The 12985-nt window shown below is 38.8% G+C and overlaps 1 protein-coding gene across 3 annotated transcripts in view; it reads right to left on the bottom strand.

The window, feature by feature from the left end:
- Positions 1-12985, bottom strand: part of LOC144215779 (F-box/LRR-repeat protein 17-like) — a 140825-nt gene that overhangs the window by 81360 nt on the left and 46480 nt on the right. For all 3 annotated transcript variants that reach the window (XM_077744916.1, XM_077744917.1, XM_077744918.1), the window contains one exon: positions 6303-6433. In XM_077744916.1, the coding sequence (XP_077601042.1) occupies positions 6303-6433 (131 nt within the window). The remainder of the gene's footprint in view (positions 1-6302; positions 6434-12985) is intronic.

The raw sequence follows: 12985 nt of genomic DNA, 5'->3' as shown, positions 1-12985 counted from the left end.
CTAAACAACCTGTGCACAATAATAAAATCCAAAGTTGTATCCTCAAAGCACAAAATAAATACGGTCAAACTTTGGTTCGCAAACTCACAGTCTACGTTCGCAAACCATTTGGTAAATCTCACAACACATTCATCCATCCATCCATTCACCACAAAAACGTAAAATGAATCTGGTTGCAGTTTGAGGCTTTTGGTTTTAAAGGAGATAACTTTTTTTTATTTATGTATTCTTTATTCTTTGTTTTGAAGTAAAGAACGTACAAAAACAGAAAAATATGGGTTCCAAAATAAACTGTTTAACAAGCTCTGAAACACAAAAACGCCCTTCTTGTTTTCAGTTATTATTTTCTTTTGTTCAACAATAAAATTTTTAGGCTTCCTGCAAGCATTTTCACTTGGCCTTTTTAGTTTTTGGGGCAACCATTACCAGGATTAATTCACCCCGAGAGCAACACTTGAATGTCATGTCTGCTTGCAAACTAAAGCTAAGGTCACAAAAACAACTAAAAGATAAATAGTTTGGCCCAAATACACATACAAGCATACACTTTCCTGGTCGGTGTGGGGGACATAAAAAAAACATGAAATACCAAAAGGCAGCACAGTATTACAAGAAAGAAAGGGCTGAGAATCTTCATTTGAACCATTTTGATCCAAAATAAAAAGAGCACATGCTGGGCGGGTGATGGCTGTAGCAGAATGGACATGGAAAAACCAAAGCATATCTCAAAAATCGCTTGGAAAGGAATTTTGAGGGTTGGTTTTTGCTTTTTCATTGGCTTGTTGTGGCTGTGCATCTCCACAGTCAATTGCTATGGTTCCTGGCCATTGGAGCACTTCATGAAAACATGATGACATTAGCGACTGACACACTGATTCTGACTGACGCCAATCACTTTTAACACACAGAACTATCTGTGGGCTGAATAGACAGAGTCTTGGCTTTCACTGGGCCGAGAAAACTAGCCAAACACTCTGGCGGGAGCTTTGTGGGCATATAAACTTAAAACGCACACACAGGCAAGTGTCTAGAAATAGTATACATAAAGAGATGCTCACTGTGGCCTGGCCAAAGACCAGAGTAACTACAGTAGAAATATGCTCAAATAGATGTAGTGGGAGACATGCATTGCTGAGTTCGGGTGGTAAATTGAAACTATACTGGCTTGGCTTGGAAATCGCAGTCCGCAATGAAATATATAAATTAAAACAAAAAAAAACAGGAAGGCACATTTCCTGAAAAAGACTACTACTCCCCAGATGAAATACCAGTCTCATAAGTGAGCAGGGAAAGATTTTGGAATTGAGACAAATTGTGGTTGGGAGAAAAAAAATGTTGAACAGTTAAGCAACCTTGAGAAAAGAGGAAGTAGATAAAACTCATAAAACCTTCAGAGAGCACTGTAGCTAGATGAAAGAGGGAAAATTTGCTTAAAAGAAAATTCACTCTAAGCAGAATTTATTTTCAAAGATAAACCTTTTACATTTTATTAGCTTTAAACAATGCTCTTGATTATTTTTCGTAAATTTTCTCCTGCACTCTGGAATTGACTCAATATATGAGGTAGAACACAAGGGAAAAATTGTAAAATTCCATTCATGTAAAAATTATATTTGGGGCAAAATTGAGATGGTTCTTGGGTCAATAATTTGCTTATAATGACCATTAGAGGCAGGCTATTTTACTAATTTCGTTAAAACTATAGTGCTTGAAGGCCTACAACCGATTTGCACACTCCACTGCGATATGCATGATTGTCGATGTAATTAATTGCATTTTGATAATAATATTCTACTACAACATTTAGAAAGGAAATTCAGAGAGACTCATTTAAGGAAGGGAGGAATGAGAGCTCATGGACAATGAAAAAAAAATAGGATGATAGAATAGCCTCTTTAATTTAACCAAGAGGAAGTTTCCACATTTAAAACAAATTACTACCTACCAACTTAAATGTTGTTTCCAATCAAAATATTAAGGTGGTGGCAGCAAGGTGATGGCAAGTGTTTCATGACAGGAAGAGGTCTTCCTAATCCAATAAAATTTGATTTTTGTGCTTAATTGGATATCTTAAGAGAAGTTGGATGTTGGAATTAAAAACAAAAGTCTAGGAGTCTTCTGTGCTCTTTCAACTTTTTGCCTATTTTGAATCTCCATCTTGGATATGTCACTAGGCATTGGAGTTTGACGCCGGCATTACTCAAAATTAAGCACCACGGCAGCGTGTTTGTTGTAGCGCACCTTCACACGCAACCTGCCAAAAACAATCAGTTCAACCTTTTTTGTGCCTGACAGAGAGGGTAAAGAACAGAGGATGGCAAGTAGGGAGGGTTTGACATGTAAGAGCAAGAGGGGCCTAGAGACCAAAACAGAAAAAATACACAAGAGAAAGTGTTGTCGTGTTTAACTCATTCAATACAAAAGACGAACCAGCATCACCACAAGTATTAGTAGTAAATAAATTAACATAGAGAATTTGAATACAAATTATGAAAGTGTATGGCATAACATTACTGTCAGAGACACCTGCAACAGTGAGAAACAAATAGCAGTGAAGTATACGTGAAGGTTTCAGAGAAGCCCAAAAGAGAACTGACAAGGACACGGAAACACCCCTTAGCACCTCTCCTCAAATCTGGAGAGACAGATGGCAGAGTAACAAGATGAAGACAAATGTATGTCGTTGTCTAGTAAGGGCTTAGCTGACATTTTGCTTGGCATTTAGAAAACAAGTTTAAAAAAAAAAAAAAACAAAGAGAAGGGGGTTAGCTCACACAATGTTGATGTACTAAGTCAACAATTTTAAGCACGTCTCACATAACAGTAAATCTATCAAGTGCCCAACATGTTGTTAGGGCTTAAAGATGGGGTAATAACACTTCTCAAAAACGCACCAATTCATTCAGCTTTTCTGCTTTGATTGTGGATTCCTCCCACTTTTCAAACTGAAATTTGAGAAAATGTCACCATACTTTGGACAGCTATCACACCTAGAGACAATCCAAAAATTGACGGGCCCGCCGGACAATGCCTGCGTGCAGCCCATTGTATCCTCTCATGCAGAGAAATGACAGACTGAAAATTGACGTCCCACTGCACCAATCTGCCCGTTGGCCCGTGACAGGGAGAAAATCTTGAATTGTTCATCTTTTCTTGCTCTCTAACATGAGTGCTGTTAGCCGGCTATTATCGAGAAGAATGGAGAAGATCCAGAGGGTGCATGGTTGCTTTTGCCACAAAATGAAAGACAAGTGGAGAAGGGAAAGAAAATAGAGGCAGCACAAGAAAAATGACCAACTCCTTTGCCACCCACAGGGCTGTATCTCTCCAATGGCCTCTTATCAGGGGACAAATTGATCCTGGAAATGAGGGGTCATTTCCTGTGCCTGTTTTACCTGCCCCTGGCAAACTGCCATCCCACTGAAACATTCACACTGCTTATGACCCTGCTGTGCCCCCGGAGGACAAGAAGTGGAGAAGTAATTTTACTTTTTACGGTGACGTCAAGCAAGAAATGTACGTATGAGTGTGAGTGTGCATGACAGGAGCCAAGACAAAAATCAATTCTAAAACCTCAAGATCCATACCCCACTTCTAGGTCTGTACTCTTTTCGGTAAAAAATTTTTACTTGTCTGATTGTTTGTTTGATCAGTGTTTTCAAAATAATGTGAACATTTTAACAATTGTTGGTGCCGTGTTCAACAAATTAAATTAAATTTCTGATGAATAAATATCAGGCCTTTGCATATCTGTTGATAGATGTTATGTGCATTTCCTAAGTATCCCTGACAACAGCAGGTTTTTAACGTCAAAAGCTCTGATTCGTGCACTGTTTTGCTTAACGTTTTGAGACAACATTTTTCGGTGAAGAGGAGCTGTGCAGTTGCAAATGCACAGTTTATTGAACTTGACAAACATTCTAACAAGATTATCCAAAATAAAAATTATCAACCTGTTTTAATTCATACCCAGATGTCATTCAGTCAGTCATGCTGCTTAAAGGCATATACTAATACAAAAATGCTAGTGTGTGGGTGAGACTTTTGGCTTCATTATACTTCATTAACCCATTCATTGTTGTCTCTTGTATTGTTTTATTTTCTTGTTATATTTACATTCCTAGATCTTCAATTTATTATTCACATTTATTTTCAGTCATGGCTTTTAATAGGGTCTTGTATAGCCTTTGCCCGTTTTAGTTCCTTAAGAAAAAATTTGCTGTTGTGGCAAATAAATTAATCTCTTTGATAATAATTTCAGGGTGAAGGGGGGACAGAGTGCTGGTTTATGCAAATCTATGGCCAACTTAGTTGCAGAGATGCATCTCGAAGGTGTTTCATTGAAGTAGATATTTTTGTGAGTCATCACACGATGCTATCCATGCATGATGAAACCACTCAGAGGTGACAGAACTGGCAAGTGAAAGGTGAAAACAAATAATATCAAATACTATCACCACAGTATGAACACAGTAACAGAATTTAAGGATGATGCAAGCACACACCACAAAACATATAGCATGACAGAACGGTGTGGCAGTTTATACTTAAGGAACCTTTAAATCCAAAGTGTTTTTATACACATACGAGCACCCACGCGAGCAAACACACCTTTAAATGACAAGGCCTCCCACTCGTTTTCATGCTTTGAGCGCTGTGACTGTACTGTAAAAAGTAACAATAAAGCATATTTCCGACTACATAGAAGGGTTTTATTTTCCTTGAGTCCTTGAGTAGAAGTCGGCAAAAAACACAAACGGAGAGAGGGCCAGGAGGCAGCCAGCATAAAGTACCCTATGACATGTGGGTTTTCAAAAATCATAAGAATTGGCTAACCAACACTCTCAAGGCTAAAGTATGCAATGCTACCTAACGCCATACAGAAAAAAACATGGGCACAAAACCAATTATAATTCCAAAATTCCCAAAGGTGACCGAAAGAACTAATGTCAGTTGCATACACATTTTGAGCCCACGAGCCAGTGTAGTACATATCATAATGACATCGATGTGGCACGGCAAGTGTATGCATGTCTACGAGCAATTCCCTGGCGCTTTTGGCACACTCAGTGTCTTGTTGATTGAAAGGGGGTAGGTATGTTGGGGTATTACCCTCACATTCCCATCACATCTGTTGCAGAGCCAATGCAATAATGATTACACACATATGCAAGCAAATGCTTCTACACACATGTACACACGGCATGTAAAAATTCAATATTGTGAGAACTGGGAGCACAGTGTGCAGAGGAGCAACAACCGTAGCTTTAAATCGATAGATTAAATTGAAACATATGAATAAAACAGAGGGTGATAAATAAAAGAGGAGATGGTTTTACTCCTATTGCTACAATACTGTGCAGCCCCCTATTTCCTAAAGCAGATGGTGGGAGCAGCGAGAGGGATGACCAGAGGGACAAAGAAACACAAAAGACGTGCTTCATGTATTATTATTTTTATCAAGGCTTTCAGATAGACTCTTTTTGTTTTTGTCTATTAGCTGTTTGTTACTTTGCTTTGGAAGTGCATGTTTAAACGGTTGGTCGGCCTAATGAAACTGAACACATTGGCAACTCCAAGGCTGTATGAAACTATTACGTGCTAGTATAAAATGTATAAAATACTACAAATTTCCAACAGTATCTGAACAAATTGGCAATTTTATATACTGTCGAGATGCCAAAGATATAATTAAAATATTTAATTATTGGCTCACGGCTTTTCAAAAGACAACTAATTATGAAACTGGCGACACATTATTTGTCAATCAAGCTAACTAATGAGTAATCACAGGGAGGGGGATATTAAAAAAAAAACTTGGGATCTATTTAAATCCTTTAATTGGGTTTATTAAGTCAGTCTTCTTTGTTTTTCTCTGTGCCAAATCGCAATGTGTCACATTGTTTAAACATTGAAAGACTACAATGCATTATTTTACTTTGGGTTGGTGATGTTTGACATGGTTTGATTTTGTTTCGTTTGCCATTGCATGGCATTGTATAGTATTGTTTTGATTTTTCTGGCACGATGTGCTGGGGAATGCTGGGACATCATGACATGGTATTTGTCTTTTAACATGATAGTCCATGGGTTGGGGGTGTGGGAGTTCTGCATCATGGACTGGTTTGATCTATTGATGTTGTCGTTATTTTGCAGGGAAAAAAATATTTTCCATGCTTACTGTGTGAGCATTATCAGTGGTAATCGAGTGCCTACATTGACATGAGCCAAAATAGCCAATATTTGTGCAACACGTAGTCACAAAAAATAAATATATAAAAGTTTTTAGAAAAGTGACATACCTGTCATTGATGCTCCAGTTAAGGCAAAGGTTGAGGGAGCTGAGATTGCGACACTTCCTCACCACCTCCATCACCGTCTCATTGTTCAGCTCTGAGATATGCCGCAAGTCCAAGACGGTCAGGTTGCGAAGCTGAAAGCATGGAGAGGTACTTTTAATTACCAGGTTTAGCAGTAAAATGTCTAGTGTTGATGCTCACTGTGTGAAACAACAAAGTTGCAAAACTAGTAGAGACAAACACAGATGCACACACAATTTTGCAGCTGAAATATAGTATGAATGAGAATTTCCAAAACACTGTCACAATAAACAATTGTTTTTTTTCCCCTTAAATTCTTTGTTCCAGGATCACCACCACCTCTGTCGACATAAATCATATGGAAAGTGGTGGGATACTGTATTTGGATATTTTGAAAGTTAAGTTTGGTTAAGTCAAGCTAATGAAAATTTCAGTAACTTGGCTCTCTCTGTGAGTCCCTTATGACTAACTGGCATCCAATTTTATGGTATAGTCCACCTTTTGCCAAAAGTCAACTGGGATAGGCTCTATCACCCCACAACTCTGACCAGGATAAGTGGTATTGAAAATGAATGAATATTGTAGTTCTTTTAAAGCACCTATCCCTTGCTCCGTGTACTTTTTTTGCATAGTCTCGCAAAATTGTTTGCACTTCACAGGAAAGCCTAGTCCTGGTTTAATTACTACGGTACTAAAATTTACTTTATCAATGCGGTTGATGGGATCATCATATATTTGTGTTGCATTGAATATGGTGTTATCAAAATGTTGGCCTTTAATGTAATGTACTGTACAGCCTATAAAAAAAGAAAAAAAACCTGTAACACATTTAACTTGTCGCATGTTTAAGGATGGAGGCACCAGGGGGGTATACGATAACTAAGGAGTTATATTACAGGCGGGGTGCTAAATGTCATGGCGGGGGCTAAAAAGAAAACAAGCTCACATTGGGTGTTAAGCTCACTGTGCACTCCTGCAGGCTCCAAAGCTTTGATATATAAAGCTGTGGCCTAAATGTGCATCCAGGGGCAGGAGATGATTATGTGAAAACAGTACAGAGGAAAAAGAGTCATTTGGCCCCTAACAAACATAAAAATGATATCAGCAGATGAAATGTTTTAAAGGTCTTCTTCAGCATTAACAAAAAAAACAGGATTCTTCCCCATGCTTTAGTGATAACATGGGGAGGCCAGTAAGTAGTATATGCTTAACAACCGTGTGATAAATAAACAGCCTCTGTGTGTGTACAAAAAAGGGGTGACAAACAAGGTCAAGTGAGTGAGTCGCTGGCATTTGATGGATGCTTGGGTTTTTCAAAAACGCAAATGAAGTTGGTGACCAGAAACATGAGCCCGTTCTCCAGCAAACAAGGTTTTTTTGTGTGTTTTTTCCCCCTACATGGGGCAGTGGCCAGTACTGAATCAAGTGGTTGAATTATTCATGCACAATAGGCATATCATTGTATGGGAGTGTAGGTGTTTGTGTTTGGTGTCATTATAAGCAATTAGATTTACTAGGTGACTGTTTCATATGCTCAAACTCAGACAGTTTCATGATCAAGATTCAACTTGAAGGAAATCCCGTTGAGGACCTAAGTCATAATTGTTCACCAAATTCAAAACTGCTTATGTCGGCTAAACTGTGCTTTTACTCCAGCCAATGGAGTGTGTTTCATTGATGTGGCTAGCCAATTGGAAATGGGGCCAAGCACAGTCAGATTCGATTGGCCCTCAGTGTAGCTAGGTGGTTGAAAAGGAAAAAAAAACGGTATGTGTTGGTGAAAGGGAGGAGGCAGCTAAGACTGGAACTTTCTTTATCTCGGCAAGTCAATATATGAAAAAAGAACAACCTTTCAGTGATTACTCAAACCTACATAATGTGACAGGACCCAAAGCCGGCGTTTGTTTTCCCATAGATGACAGATTACATTAATTTGACTCGAAACGTTTTAATGGCTCCAATCGTATTTAATCACTTCCACTAGTGAAATTGTTCAGTTTGTGCATGCGTGTGTTAGAAAAATGTGCACGAAGAAAAAGAAAAATAAATAAAATCGTGTGGACGGTGGCGAAGGAAAACAAAGCTGATGGTTTAGGTAGAAAGATCAACAAAAAAAAGGTGGATAGGAGTGGGGGCTTTACTGTGGGTTCAGTGGGTTTTTTCCTGCCGCCAGTGACCGTGCAATCTTCGTCACGTCTCCCCCGAGTTGGCAGCTATACCTGGATAATTATTCATGTCGTTCATAAAAACACAGAAACCTGCAAAATCCAGCTGCTTTGAGGCCAGCTTGGTGTCCCCACCCATGAATATACACAGACTGGTGTGCAAATTAATGCACACATTGATTTTTATGAATATTCCAACTTCTGGGAGTAAATGCACGCTCAAATGCACAAATACATTGGAGGTTCTGGCACTAGTATGAACTAAGACTGCTCAGATTAATCAACCCTTTTCGACAAAAAAAATTAATAGAATCTCCAATCAGTAAATTAATGACTAATACTCATATTTCTTAAAGGCATGATTTTAATTTAAATTTAGATTGGAAAGAGCAGGGGGAAACTTATCATGCAATGTCCAATGTGGGCAAAAGCAGTGTTAAATTGGAAAAAAATCATGCACAAATTGAACGTTGTTATTAACCAAAACGTATAATCAATTCACGTACGCCAATGGTTGAGTAAATATCTTGTAATTCTACAATTGGTGTGGGAGCACATTACTGAATGAATTTAATATTTGTCTATTGTGGGCCACTGACTAAAGGGGGTGATCCTCATAGTACAGCCTTAAAGTACAGCCTCTCTCAGGCAGGAAGAACAAAATTCTGAGATCAAATGCAGCGCTTTGTTTGAATTCAAGAAAAATAATACTATACTTTTGAAAGTACACCCCATCCTGGCTCTGAGAGCTGAGGCTTAATATTAGAGGTGGGTGATTTGACAGATTGCATTAAGCGTGTTAAAAAGCGAAAAGCCGTGAATGATCACCGACGCTTGTGTTACTATAACAGTTTTTGTGGGTTTTTATTTTCTTTCATTTAAACAACCACACACGTCATGCAATGCCGAGCAGAAAACCAGGGTATGCTGGATCTATTGCAGAGGATATGATGTCATTACCACAAAGCTAGAGGAGTTCAAGACTTCTGCTTAATAATTTATTTTTTTACGTTACGAAGTTTCAGCCAGTCACTTTACCATTCAAAGTTCTTAAGAGAAAGTCAAAGTCACAACAAGTGTGTTTGTATATAGTAATGCTGCACTGCCGCTATTACACATTCTGCTCAGATGTCCTCTCCTATTGCAGATGGTGTCAGAGAGGACACAAGGGGGTCAAGAGGGTGACATGAGGGTAGCCTTGTCACTAGATGAATACAAGTGCATTCCATGCATGGATGCTTATAACAGTTTGTTGGCTTCTTCAAGCGTTCCGTCAGGCAGAATCGAGTCGAGACAAAACCCTCTTCCCTCTAAACATATTGCCCCAGAAAAGATGTTTCTTAGTTATTATGCCTATGCAGTGCAACATCAGAGCACACCTATCCCCACCCCTAGATACACATGTAAATGAGTTTATAATAGAAAAGTATGAATAAGTTGGGCATTATACAAAGTATGTGTGCCACAGCTGAGGAATTTAAATTGTATCCAAACTTCCCACACCTAAAAACATGCTGGTCTTTTGAGACCGCAAACGACTTAAGATTGAATCAAAAGCACACCTGGTTGCCGCAAACATGCCAAATACAGTGATGGTTTAAGATATGAATGAAAAAACCTGGGAATTTGGGGTGGATTTTTTTTTTTAAATCGGACTTGCAAAATAAAGACAAACAATAAAAAAGAAAATGAGATTCAAGGCTTGCATATTGGTAGTGAACTCAATCCCAAAAACAATAAGCAGGAGTTTGGCATATAGTCAAGTCTTCAAAAAGAGAATTTAACGTCTCTTTTTATTCCCAGTTGAGGTTTACTGTCCAACTAAACATGAAACAAACAAAATCGAACATATATAAATTTAAAAAATACCTTCACTTTGCAGTCAGGTTACGGTTAAAATAGTATTTTATACATTTTTGTGCCTTGGCACAAGTGAACACACCGATGGTTGCAACTCGTCAGAGTCAGCAAAGTAAAAAAGGTTCTATTATTTGCCTCTTTATCCCTGATATATGAACAAAGACAGATTCAAAGGACAGAAACGTCTCCATAGTTTACATTTTTATCATTATACTACTATTTAGTATGGTGTAATATTTGACATGATTCAAAAAATATGTAAAAGAAAATAGGAGAGAAAAATTTGAGCCCACTGGTCAACTGACAATTCTATTGTCTAGCCTAAAATGTGTGCATGAGCATGTGTGTGTGCGTATGTCTGTACACATGTGTATATTTGTGTTTGTTCTTTATCTGTCAAGCTCCCATCTACTGTCTATCACTTATTTCCTTTGCCACACTCCTTTTTTCTCCCTTTCAGCCACTAATCCCGCATGTGCTGGTGTTGATAACAAACTCAGTTGTGAGGAAAGGCTCGAGGATGAGATAGCAAGAGCTGGTTTGTGTGCGCGTCGGCGGAGATTTGCACATGAGCACGCACACACAAACACACACGCGTAGACAACAAAGAATGCTGGTTGACAGCCAGGCAGTACAGTGGCATTCGCTTGGCCAATAGCCAGACACGATGTAAGATGCCTGCCCAACCACACTGTAGGTCAAGAACCCGTTATGCGTCCCTCCGTCAGTGGATTAAAACGTTTGACAGCTAAATGAATTATTCTTCAATTACTCTCACAACACTCAAACAAGCACGCACGAGGACACACACATCATCCCAAGGCTTTTCTTTGCTCATTATATTTATAAATCCCCCAATCTCCTTCTTACAGCAGCAGAGAAAATTATTTCCATTTTCAGTGACCTCCTTCGAACTCTATAACCTTTCTTCCACCAAAGCCCCCGGTCCTCCTCAAATACCCCCTCATTTATTTCGTATTCTACCCGTGGGACACAACGGTCATACACAAACATGCATTCAAAGTGCGAGTGCACACACTCACCCACCCCAGCCAAACCCTTCATCTAGTAAAAGATACAGACACATACTATTTAGCTCATTAGCTTGTTTCCTCGGAATGGTTATCAGAACGACACAGTGTGCTGTGGTGGTGCATTTCCAGTATGCCAAACAGGAGGGGGGTTCAAGATAAGAAGTGAGCAGACTACGGTAGACTATGGTAAAGCCAGACATCTATCATTATATTAGCAATTATAGGTAAGATTAGGCCGAAAAAAATAAATCTGACCCGGACCAGAGCCAAGGAATTAACCTGATTGGCAGGCCTGAGCCCGAAGCAAACCCAAAATTTCATATTTTTTGTGAAGACTTGGGACTCCCGACCCGATTCGGTAGGAGGATGGGCGAGTTATGCGTCGAAGTGCCAGTCTTTCTCATATGAGCGCAAAGCGCCACATTGATTACATTCAGCGACGCCAACGCAATTTTCTCTAGCATAGTCAACAATCAATTTGAAGCGTTTCCACAACGCACTTCTACCGGTACCGGTGCATCTTTCTCTTTTCAGTTCTCCTCTCTTTAGTTTATCCTTAACTTCTCGCGGCTTTGCCTCCAATTGCAATTAAATTACAGTGCCTTCTCGGTATTTCTGTACAGGCTTGTCATTTGTTAGGTCTCAGGACGGGTCTTCGTCGAACAGACATTAGGATTTTCTCACAGGGGAAAATATGTGAGCCCCATATTGTCTTAAAACAGTGATAGCTTGATTTATGAAAAAGGGCATTGTGGGCACCCATGACAGCCAGCAAAGAACCCAGCTAAAAGCGACGGAAGAAAAGTTGGCCACCGCCTTGAGTAACTCTCTTAAAATTGACTCAACGATAAAGTCGACCTTGGACTAAATCACTATCAGAAGAAAAGAAAGAAAATGAATGGTCACGGATAGAAGGTGATTTGAGCACTCTTGAGTTTTGTTAATAAACACAGCATAACTAAAATTGACTATTTACAGGATTCTACAATAAGGTACACACGATGAAAATTGCCTTTTATAATTGCTCATAATAAAATGTGCTGCAAGAGGAGGGTTAAGACTCAAGAATTATGGGCACGCACAATTCATTGGCAACCAAATGAACAAATTATATCAATGGAAATACTTGCAAATACTTTACATTTACTTTTGTTAACACATGCTAGGGCATATTCTTCTACTACTACTACTATTATTGCTGGTATATTTTGGACAATCTGTACAAGGCCTTTTTTATTTTATTTTATTTTTTTAAACAAAGGTCTGATGAGTGAACATACAAGTCATAATCAAATTAGTATTTTTAATATCAATGAAAACAACACAGCCAATTGTATATTTTAATCCAAACAGAAACGAGTTTTGCACAAGTAAATGCTGCCAATGCCTACAGGCTACTGGTGTAGCAATATATTAAACCAAATTAGAGAATAGCTTGTTGATTGTTTTTCTAAGCCTCCGTTCGTGTTATACGTAGAACATTGGCATCTGTTGTTTATGGCTTACCATTACTAACAAAAAATAGCTTAGCATGCAGAGAGAGTAACAAATATTGAGTTTTGTTGCACATCACAAAGGAGCTGCAGACCCCATATGGAATTTAACA

Source organism: Stigmatopora nigra, chromosome 22 (assembly GCF_051989575.1).
Source record: "Stigmatopora nigra isolate UIUO_SnigA chromosome 22, RoL_Snig_1.1, whole genome shotgun sequence".
Lineage (NCBI taxonomy): Eukaryota > Metazoa > Chordata > Actinopteri > Syngnathiformes > Syngnathidae > Stigmatopora > Stigmatopora nigra.
Note: the sequence above shows the minus strand (reverse complement) of the source record. Positions and strands in the feature narration are given on the sequence as shown.